Source organism: Halyomorpha halys, unplaced genomic scaffold (genome assembly GCF_000696795.3).
Source record: "Halyomorpha halys isolate HHAL.00 unplaced genomic scaffold, Hhal_1.1 Scaffold1004.1, whole genome shotgun sequence".
Taxonomy (NCBI): domain Eukaryota; kingdom Metazoa; phylum Arthropoda; class Insecta; order Hemiptera; family Pentatomidae; genus Halyomorpha; species Halyomorpha halys.
In genome coordinates this window covers 18,225-35,876 of record NW_027107054.1, presented here as the reverse complement: position 1 = coordinate 35,876, position 17,652 = coordinate 18,225, and the positions used below count along the sequence as shown (strand labels likewise).

The window sequence follows — 17,652 nt, the reverse complement described above, 5'->3', positions numbered from 1 at the left end:
TTTTTATAATAAATTATAGAGCGGTTTTATATATTACCTCTGTATTTATTATAATTGTGGTTATTTGCGTGTGTAGTCATTCGATTATATTTGTGGTAAACCATTTATATTTATACTCACATGTTTAACATTTTATAGTTAATTATGTTACATAAAAAAAAGACATAAAAGTCGCAGCCAACCACAAACTATGTGTATAGGAAGTAAATATGTCAAGATTAAGTTAAGTATCAAGAGCATACACAACATGAAAAATGATTCGGGCACAATTCCGCCTGCGCGTTATTCTTTCATGTACTCTTGTCTATTAGAGAAAATGTGGGATGATTTTATTCTTATTTTATATTGATTACCGGCTTCGCTTAAGCATGTCCATGACGGGGCCAACAAGTATGCCACAATATCACACAGTGTTAAGGGCTGGTGGTATGTGCTACGTTGACACCCTGGTTTCAGAGTGTTTGAAGTATACTTTACAAACTGTCATATTCGATTAAATTGTTTTCTAAGATAAGTGTGAACCCTTATACTTAATAAATATTTCTTATTTCCTAATTATAAGTTAAAAATAAATCTTTCTTATATACCACTGTGGAATTATTTCTTTGTTTGCTCTTAACTCTGCTTCTATTCATTATTCCATATAGCTGTTTAATTCCACATTTAATGATTTTGCAATCTATAATTAAAGATTTAGATTCTGTATCGGTATTTTTAATCTATTAAAATTGAAACGGCATTTCAGTGGTCATAGATGGTTAAAAATAACCTTTTGGTTTTTCTAAATCTGGTAGATTTTATATAACTTTTGTGATTTTCACTCAATGTTTACTTTCAATTGCGTACTTTGGACTGTAATACATGTTGCCTACAAATAACTGAGTCTCGCAAAACAATCTGTGTGTCTAGGTATTAACAACCTAGCACAAAAAACGAAAAACTGCTCGAAACTGAAATTAGATATTTAAATTTAAAATATGTAAGTAAGCAACTTTTTCACTAAAATCGACAGACCGAAAGTACCACTTTATAAAAAAAGTTTTTCTCATTTCCTCCAAATCAGCACTAAAAATTTTGACTAAAAGAAATATGTACAATTAAATTTTCTTTAAAATTAGATAGGTTTATTCTCATTGAAATAGTCTAACAGGGCTTAAATAGCGAATTTTCAAAAAATCCTACTTACCCTAAAATACCGTAAATCATGTTTATTTGAGGAAATAACCAGTAACAGTAATCAACGGTAAAATACAAAATATTAAAACATTATATTAATGAATAAAGGGGAAAAATATAGAAATGTTAGATTATAATAAGGAACCATGAGACCACCCGATCTTTCCCGATTCCATTTCGGCTGCGCTATCGTTTGTTAAATCATTGTATTCTCGGAAGGAACAAAATTTATATTAGTTATTTCTAGCTCAAGAAACCATAAAATAAGTATTTTTATAGAAACATAAAAATAAACAACTTTTGTTCATTATTTTTACCTTTGCAGGTATTTTTGAAATTCACAAATACATCGACAACTTCTACATGAGCTCACTCATCTACACAAAACATAGAGCCGCATGAAAGAGGCTAAGTGAAAGTTGTGTGATACGTGCATCGCGCCATAATTTTAATTCCTATTAATATTAATGATAACGTTTTAGGTACCTTAATTTATCAGCTCATGAAAGGTGATTGCATTAGGAAATTACGCGACTATACCGCACTACAGGTAAACACTTATCCCATCTCAACATATCATAAGATGTATAAAGTACCAGGTCATTCAAAAAGTCCTGTCGTTTTTTTGGGGGAAATTATAAATAAATAAATATTTTCAAATAATCACCTTTATTCATCAAAATATCCACCGTTACAGTCGGTAACCTTCTCCCAACGAGATGGTAAAGCCCAGATTCCTTCCTTAAAAAACTGTTGATTTTTACTGCAAAAATAAGTGGTCAGTTCGTGAATTAGGTTGTCACGGTTTGAAAACATTTTTGTCTCAGATTGTTGTCGAGATCTCTGAATAGGTGATAATCAGTGGGTGACAGGTCAGGGGAATATGGTGGGTGAGGCAAAACTTCCCAGCCTATTTCTGTCAATTTTTCCCTGGTCAATTTGGCGGTGTGTGGTCGAGCGTTGTCTTGAAGAAGCAAAGGTCTTCTTCTGTTGACTAAGCAGGGATCAAAAGTCTTAAGCTTGGATTGGCAATGGTCCAGTATATTGCAGTATACTTCTGCAGTGATGGTTTGCCCTTGATTCAGAATCTCAAAATGCACTATACCTTTGGCTGTCCAGAAAATAATGAGCAAAACTTTCTTTGGATGGAGATCTGGTTTTGGAAATTGTTTAGGTTTCTCATCTGCCGACAACCACTGATATGATCGTCTGAAGTTGTTGTACAACACCCATTTCTCATCACAGGTGATGATTCGATTCAAAAAGGGTTCGACTTTCAAGCGGGAAGTTAACGAAGATGCAGTTGTCAAGCGAACAAGCATATTGGCATCTGAAAGCTTATGAGGAATCCATTTATCCAGTTTTTTCACTTTTCCCAGTTCTTTAAGGTAATTCCAGGCAGTGGTGGCTGAGATATTAAGTTGAGAGGCTATCTCTGAACAACTTTGACGCGGATCCAACTCTACTACTCTTCGAACGTCCTCCTTATCAACTACAGTTGGTCGACCTGAGCGTGCCTCGTCTTCTAGTGTCTCGTCGCCTCCACGAAATTTTGAAAACCAAAATTGTGCCTTCCGCTCAGACAGCACATCTTCCCCAAACACGGAGCATATTTTTCTAGCAGTTTCGGCAGCTTTTGAGCCAAGTTTAAACTCATAGAGCAAAATCGACCGAATTTGAGTTTCAACTGGAATCATTTTAACTAGACAGTTGGATGGTGACTGCATTAAATTAATCCTCCTTAGCCTCCTATTAATAAAGTATAAACAATTGTGTTTACATGGATAAAAGTTGTATTGAACGGAATTAATTAGCAAACACTCTAGAATCAAAATAAACAACGAACAAACAAAAACGACAGGACTTTTTGAATGCCCTGGTATTTGATAAGTAAAAAAGCACAGAAAGACAAGTGCAAAATTAAGTGAATAATATCATTATAAGACATATATATAAACATAATAATTTCTATAAGATGTATATTATTTATTTATGTTTAACTACTTGTAATTTTACTGAAATATATATTTCGCCGTACATTTGAATGCATACATATTTGTCATGTATTATAAAAATTTTGTTTTGTGCCGGCCGACTAAGTACCGCATCAATCTTCATCAGACGGTCAAGGCAAGTGGCAATCCCAAGAGCGCCATTAAGTTGAGGGTCTGGTGCCAGCACTAAACTGTTTGTCATACTGCAAAAAAGGGAAGATTAATTAAATTATCAATGATTTGTAAATAAAGAATTATTAGATTGTAAATATAAAGCATAACTATTTGTATAGTCCTTTCAGTTCTAGTAACAACAAATAAAAATTAGGAAATATTTTTGTTCGATGGAAATTTAAACATAATAAAAATTAACTTTAAAAAATTTAAGTATCTGTTAGTTTTATCAAAACTTTTTTATCTTATATAATATTTCTCTGATAAATACACATTTTCAATGATTTGAAGTATACAGAGTTCGAAACAGTTAATACATTTTTTTTCAGAAAGTTTCATTTAAATTATTTTATATTACTCCTACAATTATTTTTAACACAAAAGAAGAACAACTATTATCGATAGATCCTTTTAATAAAATTTTCCTTCAGAACGTATGTCAAACAGAACTTTTAGTAATAGTTTTGTTGTTCAAATTCTAGCCTAAAGTTTTAAGAAAACATTTTGAAAATATAAGTTCTAACAAGAGCGTCTTTATTATAGTATAAATATGAAGAACAGTTATTAGATTTCATGTTCTTGTGCAACAGAGGTTAATGAGATAGATATTCGGAGAAAAAATCTACGGAATCCACAATATCAGAAAAAAAAATAAGCATATTTAATAAGTACAAACTAATTAAGCCGTGCCAACAGGTACACAAAACCAAAAAAACAAAAACAAAGACGTAAGTAAATAACAACAAGACTTTTAATTAAAAATTAACTAGAATGTTCTATAGAGAGCGTTCACAGTAAGAACTATATATAAAAGATCAACACAAAAATATCTAGAAATAGCTTTTATTAAAAAGCTTTTTTATATTTTTGCAAGATTTCATAATAAAACTCAAACAAAAAACTTCTTGCACAAACTGTATACCAAAAGTTTTCAAAGGTATTAACTAAAATAAGAACTTTATCAAAACACTAGTGCACAGTACTTTCTGAGCTCTGAAAATATTTATATATACTTCATTGTATGTCGTATTTTTTAATTTTAAAGTATCTAAAAACCTCTTTTTATATAGAAGTACCCTATCCGGCCGTACCGGAGGGCATTCTGGACGGGTTAGGTGGGAAAAACATTTCTAACACCTTAGACTTAAAAGTGGGATTCCACGAATTTAACGTGCACCCTAAGGAGCGGTATAAAACCGTGTTCACGTTCGAACGCGGCCATCTGAATTTACTAGGATTCTATTCGGTCTTTAAAATGCGCATTGGAGTTCTATCAATGGTTTGATTCTTCACATTTTTGTATCAAGTCATTTTATCGCTAACCCCAAATTTACTTGTATATATACAGTTGTATTATGTATTATATACAGTTGTATTTAAGAATAAATTAATTATAAAAATGCGTCTGTGACATTTCTGGGATTCATGCTGAATTCTTGAGAGGATATTTTTTTTTGAGCACCTCAATTTGATACAAAACTGAGATGAGGCAGTATGCTTAGTATATATGGATTACTCGTGTTAAACAAAACAGAAGTGGGCCACGGGGAACATCAAAGAAGTGTGTTCCAGCAGATGAAATCATCGAATCTGAAGCTATCTCGAAACTAGTCTGTGTTAGAACAAGATCAGATTAGCTTTATGGGTTGCAATATCTCCAGAGACGGCATGAGACCGGATGTCCAAAAGGTATCGGCCCTGCAAACGTTGCCAGTAACAAAAAATGTAAAGGGAGTAAGGAGATTCCTGGGAGCACTAAACTGTTATAGAAAGTTTGTTTCCAAAATGGTGGAGTAACTTGTACCCCTCAGCAAGTTATAAAAAAAAAGGAAGCACAATAGTGGTTACATAGCATGGCACACAACGTCTAGAAATGAATAGAGCAGTTATAGCGAGAACCGTTCTAAGCATTCCCTTATTTTAGAAAACAATTTACCCTCACGACCAATGCAAGCAAATATGCTGTGGGGCGGTGTCGTCGTAAGAGAGTAGAGAAGGAAACCTTCCCGTAGCGTACGCGAGTCGACGTCGCACCGATGAAGAGGCCCGATACAGTGGAATGCAAACTCCTGGGAATCATGTGTGGCTGGTATAACAGAGTCGGAAGAGGTTTCCGGGTCCACAGACTGCTGCAAGGGTTGGATAATTGAAGGAGACATCTGCCTGGATCAGCAGGGGCCTGTTTAATAATGAAAGCTAATAGTATTAGTTCATATATACAAGTACACAAACTATAAAGTATAAGCACTAATACTTTGTGTGTCATGATAGGGACGACTATCAGTGATATTATGTAAGTTTAAAAATAAAAAAAATATCTAGAAAAATTGTATAAATCAGTGAAATCGGACCAAATACGAACAACAAGAATTAATAGTATCAGTTTGTACTTTATTAGGAAACAGGGCCCAGGTGGAATGTACTTCAGTAACATTGAAACCAGGTATAAGCTCGGGAAAGGACAACCTGGACATCAAAGAATATAAAAACCTTAACAAGAATTTTACTTAAACCAGGCTTATTATTAAAAAAATTACAAAAGGTTAATTATACAATGCTTTGTCATTATAATGTACTTTTAATGGTAATGTAGATAGATAGATAGATATGATTTTATTTGTGAAAGATAAAATCTTGTACAAATTCATAACACAATATACAATTATAAAACAAAACCTGAGTCTAGTGCTCCATTACAAAAACAATAAACAAAAGATAAAACAATTTCTATATAACAAAACAATAAACAAAAAAAAACAGACTGGATAATAAACAACTATTAACATAATATTCATTGCTCTATTATATTTAACTTAAAATAATGAGAATTCTTTTAAATAAACGAAAGCGTGATAAATGAAGATATTAATTGGCTTCGAAAAGCATTTACATAATAGAATTTATATATCACATACAAAATTAAAGTAATTGCATATTGTTACAATGTAAATATATAGTCTGTTCAATTTGGCTTCACTATTAATGTTCAATATATTTTCTATGTTTTGTAAGTCGCAAGATACGAATATGGATGGCTTTAAGATATATTGTCTATTTTCTTCAAAGGTTGGACAATGTAGGAGGATGTGGTACAAACTATTATTGAAATAATTTTTGCGGAATGGGCAGAGTTCGTTTGCCTTGAAAGTGGTGGTTTTGTTTCCGTGGTGTAGTTTGATATGCTCCAGGTTTCCTACTCTTAGTTGACCTATGTGTTAAATATGCTTTAAGTTTGAGTAGGTTAAAACTGCAGAGCGATCGGTATATGGGGTTGATGTTCAGTTCAATGCTCTACTGATGTCAGTTGAGAAGTTGTGGTTCAAGATCTTTTCAAGAACATCGCCTTTATATCTCAGTATTCCGTTTTCATATGAAATATTGAACTCATTTCTACATTCATATTGGTGGGCTATCATATTGAGTTGTGAGACCCAGTTGTATTCTACGTCAGGGTTTTCTGCATCTAGCATCCTTAGTCTGTTGAAACATAGTTTTGGGAATCTCTTTTCTCACATTAATGACAGTTTGGACCAGTAGTTGATGATCTTTGTAATTACATTTGAACTTAATGGACTTCTACCTGTCTCGAGTCGAACTATATAATTTGGGGTATTCTTGGGTCATCCATATAGGTATTTAAGAAAATTTCATTTGAGAAATTTCGATTGCGTCCAGATATCTGGTATGAATCTTAATGGTAATTTAAATCTTACTAAAACGTCATTAATTTACCATTTTTAATTTTCCATTAATATCAATGCAATATCAACAGAAAAAACGGATGCAATCATTTTAAAATGCGATATTATGCGAAAATTTTAAAAAGACTTCTAATATAAAAACTTAAGGATCCACGGGAAATTAAAAATTCCTTGTATTAAGGATTCCCTTTATAAAAGAGGTCATTAATTTCAAACAAATTCAAAAATGTTCATTTAGTCAACAGTAACTGTCATGAGTACCCTGAAGATGACGTTAGTAGGATGTGTAACTATAAAAATATAATATGTCTTGTTTATTAATACTGATATTGTGCACATTGCTTACGCTATTTTTTTTTCTTTTATATTGTACACTAATGGCAGATGTACTTGTACATTGTAAAAATTACTCGTGTTGATAGGGCTGTCGAACGTAAGTACTAGTCGTTTCAGCAATGATTGCTCGTTGACAAAAGATATAAAATTAGCATAGATAGTCATAATATTTATAATAAAATATGGGAAGAAATGTTTTAATGATTACAGACGATAGAATTGATAAAAATTAAGACAACATTAAATGTTATATGATGATTCATTTCTTCTACCTCTTGCTAGCTATTATTCAAAAATATATGTACTTTTGAATTATAATGCTAATTATTTTTAAAGATTATATCAGCAATTTAAAAGCTCAAAAGAATATACAGACTTTAAGACAGCTTGCGAGGCGCCAAGCACGAAACTGCGTCAAAAAGTTCCGAGGAACAATAGAAGCGAAAACAAATTTGAGAAAACTTTAATTGCCTTCTAGATGAGATTAAATATATTATCTCCTATCATTGCTATTATATTAGAAAAAATATATAGTTTATTTATGGCTGACATTATTTTCTGATTTTGGTACTTATTTTCTTTACAGGATAAAAAGGCGATAATTGTAATAATACAGAAACAGCATCTACAGTTTGTAGCAATCGAAATAAATTTCGAGGTTCTAAGAAAGATGAATTTCAAAATACAAATGATTTTCAGAATGTAGTTGTGATATGAAAAAATGTTCTTTGTTCGTAAACGTTTAATCTTTTTGTTGGTTCCAGCCACTAGTGGAAAGATGCAAGACTTTTCCTATCTGAAGGGCACTAAAGAAATAAAACAAGAAGAAGATTTATTTACAACTATTATTTGTTCTTTTCTCAGATTCGGAAAACTTATTAATGAACTAATTAAAACTTATAAATGAAGTTTAATTATATAAATGTTTGTCAGCCAAGACATCAACCCAATTAATTAAATTGTGTGGATTTTGTTTCTAAGATATCAGGAACAAAAAAAGTATAAAATTTAACTTATGAAATCTCTGTCTTGTGTCCCATGTTCCTTTGAAAAGTGTTTATAGACTGGCCCTTTGAGAAATCATTATTTATAATTTCTTTATGAATTAAGAAATGGAAAATGTTTTCTTATTTAACTTAATTAGGGAAAAAGAGCAGTCCAAGGTTATACCTGAAGCGAATCTTGTCCGTTACAGATTCAAGGATTGAATTATTTTGCTTTCTCATTTCGAAGGTAGAAGCTTCGTATTCATATCCTTAATATCATAAATGTTCACATACATTTTATGTATTTAGCCTTATGGATCAAATTTCGTTTAATGTATATCTTTCTGCCCGAAAGCTGTCAAATAAAATCGGTCGAACTTTAATCTTATTAAGATTAAATTTATCGGAAATATGTAGATTGGTATCTAATTGGTCCTTTATGGATTTGATCAGATTTTTCACCATCCATTCCGTACTTTCACTTCGTCATATGAAAAAAATAAATGCTGGACAAACATGTTTTAAATATGGCTCATCGAGTAAGTAAATTTTAGTCCAAATGACAAGGAAAATTTATTAAAAATTAAAAATAAAATATTCATAAATCTTTTTGTTTTATGAATTTATCTTTATTGAAATTTACAACCGTAAATAATAATACATCCAGTAAATTTGATGACATGATACATGCATGTAGAGAAATTATCCATTGGTAGCACTCTAATAACGTTTTTACATTAGAAGGTTTCGTGGCCATCTTCTTTTCAGTCAACTGGGAGGAATTCCAGGAATAAGATAGGAAGCAAGATTAGAAACAAGTGGGTTTGGGTGGTCAGGGAGTTTATATTGGTAGGAATGATATCTAGTTTGGCCTATATCGGTTACATATGTAACATTAAGGTTTTGATGTATCATTTTATCTGTGACAAAGTAAAGAGATTGAGGATTTTACGAAGGATTTTGAAGGTTTAATGGTGGCCCAAAGCTATCTCCGTATGTCAGTCTTTTCTAATGAATTCGTAGCTTAGACCATTTGTCTAATAGTGCTATAATAGTCAGAATCCACCTGCAGTTTCCTGTCTTTTCAATCTTAGGTGAGGTGCTAAACCTTCAGGTACAGTTAGTAATATTCCTATCTATCAGTAGAAATGGTGAGGAAGCTTGGAAAAATTTTTGACTTACGGAACTTAAAATTTGAACTTTCCACTCTAGCAATCTTAAGGAATTTTCATTTAGAAGTTACTGACACATCATTGATGATAAACCTGTTCCTCAAGTTTTAATAATTTAAGTAATAAACAGTCCATATTTTGTTATAACAGCATTGCTTATAGGAGAACATAAAGTATGCTATATCATATTGCATACAACAATCACTTATTCAAATATTTTGTAAGTGGATTTTTTTTTTCTGAAAATGTTTGAATTGGGTAAAAAACTATAGATCCTAGTTATTAGATAAGATTTGCACCAGCTCAGAAAAATGCACAGGGCAGCAATACAAATGAAATAAAATGAATTGCTAGGAGTGTGTCTTCAATCCTTTACATGGAACCACGTAGACGTTGTAAATCTTCATTTCGCTTATTGATCCTCCTTGGACAGGTCAGTGAAAGAGGTGAAGTGAAGTAACGGCAAAATACCGGCAATTTGTACAGCCGTATTTGAGTGCAAGATTAGGCTATTGTTATTTATTTATATTTTTTTTAGAAATAATTAGTAATGCCTCTACTTGCAGAATTGACAGCGTTATTTATTATATATAGAAGTTTTTGGTTGGTGAGGTAAATAATACAGTTAGCTTTCCAATCATGTCTCCTTTCTGGCTCAATTAAAGCATCTGGGCAAGATTGTCGTATGTTTCAAGACAGTACTCTATTGTAGGATGAAGTTGTCAGGAAACGTAGGGGTACCGAAGAACGTAATTTCCAGAGTTTGCGAAAATTCGCATGGAAAGGCTAGAAGTCAAATAAGGATTTCAAACCCTCTAATTATCTATATACTGTACCAGACGAAGTCACTAAAACCAATTGTGGTAACATGGCAAGTTCAAAAAATTCAAGCGTACGAACTTACAAACGACCACCGACCACCGATGATGTCATAAGAGTTCAAGCGAAATTCAATAGAAAATATAGTTTTAAGGAGCGCTGACAGCATTGGGATATTCTGAAATCCAATTGGATACTCCAAAGTTTTTATTATTTTTTTTTTATGACCCTTCCTAATCATTATTAGGGATCATTATTAACAATACAATTCTAAAAACATGGTGATGAGTAAAGTTCTCATTTCGCGGGTTTACTACAGAAATAAAAGTCGACCCACTAGGGTATAACTGCCGATGCAGTTTCCAGGTTGCCAATACTTACCCCTTAACCCCCTGATCTACAGAGGGCCTGAATCAAGTTTTCATTCCAAAATGATCTGTACGGACACAAAAATATTCTGTAACTTGATATAGATATAATAAAATACAGCAATAATCCACATTAGCCTACCCCTGATTTAACTCTCATGTGCTTAGTGGTCCTCTGGAGGAACATTTCATTTTTGTTTTTTCATCTGAGCTAAATCTCTTGGCACCTCATGGTACTAAAATCTCCCCTCTGTTGAGGCGATTACTATTGGGGTAGGAGATGAGATTCATAGTTATAGAGATTTTGATTGTAAGTTGTAAAATTGTAAGTTTGCCTCAGATACTGTCAGTTGGATTTCTTCCTTTGACTTGGAAAGTAACCGCATTTATTTATTAAATTTCTACATGGGCACATACTTGAAGGGAATTTGATAATATATGTATCATTAATTAGAACTCGATAATTGCTTCTAATTGGGATTTGTTCATTAATTATCACATAAATTATTCATGTTCCTCCCGTGGTACATCCAGTAATCGACCTCAGTGAGTTTTCTATACTCGATTTTATTAAGTGAATAGCAGTTTTAAATATAATTTAAATTTAAATAAATACTTAGCACAATTTCCAAATTGATAGATCCTTCTGCATATAATATTTTGCTATGTAATTGACATTATTGGACCTAAAAAGTATTAATTAAATAAATATATCCAAAATATTAAAAAGTAGGCAGAGTCAAGGTAGGAATTTTTCCTCTTCCACAGTTAGAGGACTCTCACCGGCAGTAGTTCAAATACAAACAAAAATTGGCAATAAGGAAACAGCCCAGAGGTGTGACTGATCAAACACCCATGGGCCCGCGGATAGTACGTGGGTACCAAGCTGAACGTATCTATGGCCAAGCTAAAGCACCAGGATTTTTTGCATGCCCCCAACCGGGAGCTAACACGCCCATTAATAGCAATACGTTATAAATAAGATAACGTGCGGTTTTAAAGAAACTATACGAGGTAAACAATTAATGAATACCTACACCAAACTTATTATTTCTTTGAAAATTCGCTCACGCAGTCATGCTACTTTATGACTAAAAATTTTCATTTAATTGGAGTCCTTCCACTAAAGTTATTCACTACGTTTCCAAGCGTACTTGAACTACTGGAACCCGTGAGAAATAACGTATCAATTCCATCAGACTGTGGACGCTGCAACATATGACCTCGCTGAAAAGATAAGAAGATTAGAAAGTTTTGCGTTGAATGTAATCTCCATTCGCGCGGCCTACAATCAGGTGTTCTAAAATTTCATTACTGCAATAAGTGATTTTTTTTTTTGTCATACACATTTTTCAAATTGTAAACGTTTCCATTTTCAATCTAAAGCTTTGAATTAAATGTCTAGTTTTTGCTATCTTATCTGTCCCGGTCATCTTTCTATAATTAACAACCTAACTTGAAAATCTAGTACAAATATGAATAGGGGTTAATAGAGCTACAAACCAAACATATTCAATAAAAACAAAACTATCGATTCCCCAAGAATAGGCTATTGGAAAAAGCTGCTCAAAGATAGTAAGACTCATAAATAAATAAATCACAGTTAAAATAATGTTGCATTAATATATATTATCATCACTAGTTTCTAAAATTACATATAAATTATCTTTTAATTCTTAGTATCAGAATATGGTAAAAAGATATATTATATGTATTATAACTATTAATATGTATTAGCTTAGCTGTTAATATTATGTTTGAGTCAATAATTCAAGTGTTAGGCTTAGTTCGGTTGATCAGTATTTCATTGTTACATAAGTTGATAAGGGCAGTATTAGTAGGTATATAGGGTTTGTGGTATTGGATTTGAGGATTACATAGGGTGTCTTAAATGTTATAAATAAATCAATTTATTCATAGTTTGCAGAATATGAGGTGTTCACAGTTGTGGTTAAACAATTCTTATGATTATTATTAACTAAATAAGATTCGCCAATAACTACTAAATTGTTACAATAATAGTTAGTTTTAATAAAACAACAATTACCAATATATACATAATCTCGATCATACAATACAAATTCATGTGGTGATATTGTTGTTACAGAAGTTTTGTTAGTAATTACACGTGTGGATAATAAATAAAACCTTACCCCAACAGATTTCCACTTATTTTGGGCCCTTCAAAACTCTTTCAACGGGAGACACTTTATTCGCTCGAAGGCTGCCAAACGCACATAGAGGAGTTCAAATGTGATAAGTTCTGGAAGGTCAGAATTAAAAAATTACCTGAAAAATGGCAATATGCAATAGATCAAAATGGGTGATATGAAATCGATTAAAAATATTTACAAGAATCTGAAGTTTTTATTGAAATCACCAGTAAAAAACGCTACGAACTTATTTTACAACACAATAAAACAGTTAAAAGTTATTTTTCTTTCGTCAAATATCTTTGTTCAGTATCGGATAGCGTACTTAAAGCAAAATCTATAGGGTGGTCTCTCTCTTTTAAAATTTGTGATAGGACGGCTTCAAAAGCTACTGTACGTACAGCTTCTGCTGTTAAAATAAAAAGTGGATTACTATTGGGAAATTGTAATATTGAAGCGTTTAGTAAATATTGTTTAATTAGTAAAAATGATTGTTTATATTATTTTGGATTTATTTCCGATTATTTTTGTAATTTTGAAGGAAGTTATTTCGCAATGTAGAGTTAGTTGTGTGTAAAATTTCTGTAGAAACCTGTCATTCCTAAAAAACGCTAATTTTCATTTTCTGTCCGGGGAAGGGAAAATTTTCTATAGCTGATATTTTTGAAGGATTTGTCCTTGATTCAGTCAGCAGATATAATGTCTCCTAAAATGGTAGTTCCGTTCTTAAAAATTCAGTTTCGTCAGTTTTCCCCTGATCACCACCAAATTTAATGTAGCACTAATCCTCCACTACTATATGTATTTCTCCCTTCTTAGCCTATTAGAGTACGTGTCATTAGCTCAGTAGCACTTGTTATGTAAATATTCTTGTTTTTATTATACCAATAAAGTTTTTTTTAGTATTTCGTGAGTGATAGTTCATATTTGGCGCCCGAACAGGAACTGGGTTCGACTTGAGTGATTAAAAAAATCGTGACCGTTCTTAGCCGTTTTCCGTCTCGAGACCACAGGAAGACACTATCACTTGTACTATCAAAATAACAGACACCAAAACTATCAGCAGCCTCCTTATTATCAAGAAAATCAAGACTATAGGCATCCGCAACACCCATATCAATATGAGAACCAGCACTATCGACAGCCCCAATATCAATATGACAATCAAGATTTCCAAATCAAGTCTCAAAATCAATATGAAAATCGGGATTTTCGTCAGCCCCAAAATCAGTACGAAAATAGTGACTATCGTCTTCCCCAAAACCAGTACCAAACCATCATTCGTGTTTCTTGACTAGGGTTCATTATACTGACCGAATGAATCTTCTATGAGAATCAATGGCATAACTCATCGAACAGTTTGGTTGGATCCCTTCTGAATTATCATAGGTCTATAAGCTAATAGCGTAATATCATTTCGTAAAAGTAACTTTTCAGTAACTTTTTTTTTTCATTTATAGACAATTACTCATTTGTGCATTCTTTTAAATATTTACGTAAACTACTGTACTTGGTGAAAATGAACGAAGTGCGTCAAGGGTCCGATAATTTTATGTCTAGTACAAGAATTTCTCTATTTAAAATTGACCCATGATAAAGAAAGTAAAATGGCATTTCCACATTTTAATGATTATTAAAGCTTATGTAATTAATAATATAAAGTATCGTATTGACTCTCCAGGCAGTTATATTTTCTTAAAGTAAAAATAAAATTTTCAGTTATACTTTATAGAAACCCCTATTTATAGACATAGGCCCATAACACTACAGCGTTTTAGCTTCAGGTCTTTATGTATTATTATGTTTGATCTATCAAATATTTAAGAATCATGTAAATCGTAAATTATTATATTTTCGACGCTCCTGTTTTCCTGGGTAACAATAGACAGGTCATAACTTTTTTTCAAAGAAGGCTACAAAAGCTCAAAATCAAAAATATAGTTAAATTGAAAACCAGAAAAAGGGGCTGGACAGATATAGAGGTAGTTCTCTGTTATTTACTTATTAAGTGATTTCTCAAATAAAATTCTTAAAACGTTTACTATAAGTTATCTACCCTTAATAATTGAAAATGTGGACGTTACTGTAGTGCTGCTGATCATTGATATTTAATAAATATGAAAGTTCCTATCTCATAATTCATGACGAGATTCAGAAAGTAGCTTATACAAGTTGAATATTGTTAGAAAAACTTTGTTTCAAACTAGATCTAATTATTCCTTCAAATACACTTAGGCATTTATTAGAGGATATTTTTAATTACAATGACATTTACTTTTTTTTCTATGAAACTTGTTGATCCTCAAGCATTTGAACAATTAACAGCTTCTCTTAATTAATATGTTTATGGCACTTTTTATAATTTTCGTTTATTATTTTCAATAATGCACCTGTTAATTATACCAAGGATAAATACAATTGTCCTCATAATTAAAGATTTTTTTTTTGTTTTAAGTAGATAAAAATAGACGGAATTAGATTTTTCAATTTTTTTTGTCAAACTTATAGCATAGTCGGATCTTGCTAAAGCCTGATTACCTCCTTGGCTATCGAATAAAATGAACTCCTAAGGTACATTAAGTAGTTAATATTGGGTTTTCAAGGACATACATGTATCCTATTATTTGCTACAGGTGAATTGAATTATTTTTTAACAGAAAATTCCTTTGAAAAATAAACAATCTATCAGGACGCATCTGCACTACAATGAAAATCCATTATATATAGGATACATATATGTCCTTGAAAACTTAGTATTGACTAATGAATATACCATAGAGAGTCCATTTTATTCTATAGCCAAGGAGGTCTGGTAGCAGCAAGATTTGACTTTACTATTAGAATCGCACAACATCAATGCTTATCTACTTAAAACAAAACAAAAATTAATTTTGAGGACAATTGTATTTATCCTTGGTATGATTAAAAGGTACATTATTGAAAATAATAAACCAAAATGATAAAAAGTACTATAAACATATTAATTAAAAGAAGCTGTTAATTGTTCAAAGGCTCGAGGATCAACAACTTTCATAGAAAAAAGAAGATGCATTGTAATTAAAACTATCCTCTAATAAATGCCTAGGTGTATTTGATAGCATAATTAGGTCTAGTTTGAAACAAAGTTTTCTCAACAATATTCAACTTGTATAAGCTGCTTTCTGAATCCCGTCATGAATTATGAGATAGAGAAATTCATGAAAACTTCCCTCTTCAAATACAGAAAGTTCTGTCGGTGGTGGGGAGACGGTTATGAGATTGAATACCGAATTTTGCATCTGTAACCTGCTGTCTTCTACAGCTAGGTGACTTTCATAATTATCAAATATTTTAATTTTATGTAACAAGTTATCATTAGTTTTATTTTATTTATTCTTTATATATAAATTAACATCTTAACATTATTATTTGTCATAAGCCACTAACTACATTACTGTAGTGATTCGTGCTGATCATAAATCTGTCACTTTTTATTAAAATTAGTTAGTGGCTAGTATGATGATTGTTGATTATAGCTCGAATCAGTATAGTAAAGTCCAATTAACATTTTTAATTATTAAGAATATCTAATTTATAGTCAAAGTTAAAGATTTGTATTTCATGAATCACTTAATCAATACGGCAGAGAATTATCTTTATATCTGTCTAGCCACATTTCCGGTTTTCAATTTAGCTATGATCATATAGCAAGATAGAGAAATTCATACAAAAGGTTAAAAAAAAAATAACATATAAAGAATTATAACTAATATTAGCTATCTAATTGAAAACAATTTTGTTTCTACTGTTTCCTTTAAAGTAAAATTACAATCTATTTTAAAATCACCAAACTTTTATAAATAACAATTATTTAATTAATTTAAAAATGAATTAACTAAGGAATATTTAGAAATTATCGAACTTCTTATGAGTTACTGAAATGAACATTGAAAAAATGTGATTAGCTTTTGAATAACACAAAATATTTATCCATAGAATACTACGTTTTTAGAACTTTTATGTTTTTAAAATAATTGTAAATTAATGATCAAAACAATTTCCTACCGTATTTTAAAACAATTGGTGTAGTGAACGCAACTGACAACAGTCCCTTACTATAATACTTTAAATTAAAATTAATTTTAGCTCATTTCAAAACAGTTACTTCCTTATTAATTACAGTGAAAATTTATCCCTCACTGTTTTTCCATTTATAGTTAATGTTGAAGTCTACTATTAATATCAATTCGTTGGTTGTTATAACAATAGTACAAATGTTATAACTACTGTCATAAAAACCATGGAAACATAGAAATGTTCATTTTAAACTCCGTTTCACTATCAAATTAGTTTATATCCCTTATTTATATATATATAATTTACTCTGACTTTTGTTTCTAGTTTTATTACCAACAATCAGATATTAATTATTTCAAATAAATAAAATTATAGATGCTTTAGAATAAGCTTATTTCATGATTGGAGAAGTTTGTCGGGGGGTGCGGCCAGCAAGGTACAACATAAATAAACAAAACAATATTTATTTATTTTATGCCGACGTTTCAACCTGAGTTTCAGGACTATAGGACAAAAGAGATAACAACAACATTTAGAGAAACATAAAATTGGAAAGGAATAGTATACAAACAAATTTGGAATTATACAAAATATTGAATTGAATCATAAATGATAAAAAATTGATAACTGATAAATGAATAGAAAAAAAAATTATTGATAATCGTGGAATTAGATGTTAGTAGACTGAAAACAGTGAAAGATGAAATATAATATCAT

The 17,652-nt window shown here is 31.2% G+C and overlaps 1 protein-coding gene across 1 annotated transcript; it reads right to left on the bottom strand.

Annotated features, from left to right (window-relative positions):
- Positions 1–1,967: 1,967 nt before the first annotated feature.
- On the bottom strand, positions 1,968–2,873 carry LOC136795292 (histone-lysine N-methyltransferase SETMAR-like). The gene has a single exon (XM_067045401.1). It carries the CDS (start codon positions 2,871–2,873, stop codon positions 1,968–1,970), a length of 906 nt encoding a protein of 301 aa, XP_066901502.1.
- Between the last annotated feature and the right edge of the window lie 14,779 nt (positions 2,874–17,652).

Coding starts and splice junctions, on each gene's coding strand:
- LOC136795292 (XM_067045401.1), bottom strand. CDS start 2,873: ATGATTCCAGTTGAAACTCAAATTCGGTCGATTTTGCTCTATGAGTTT.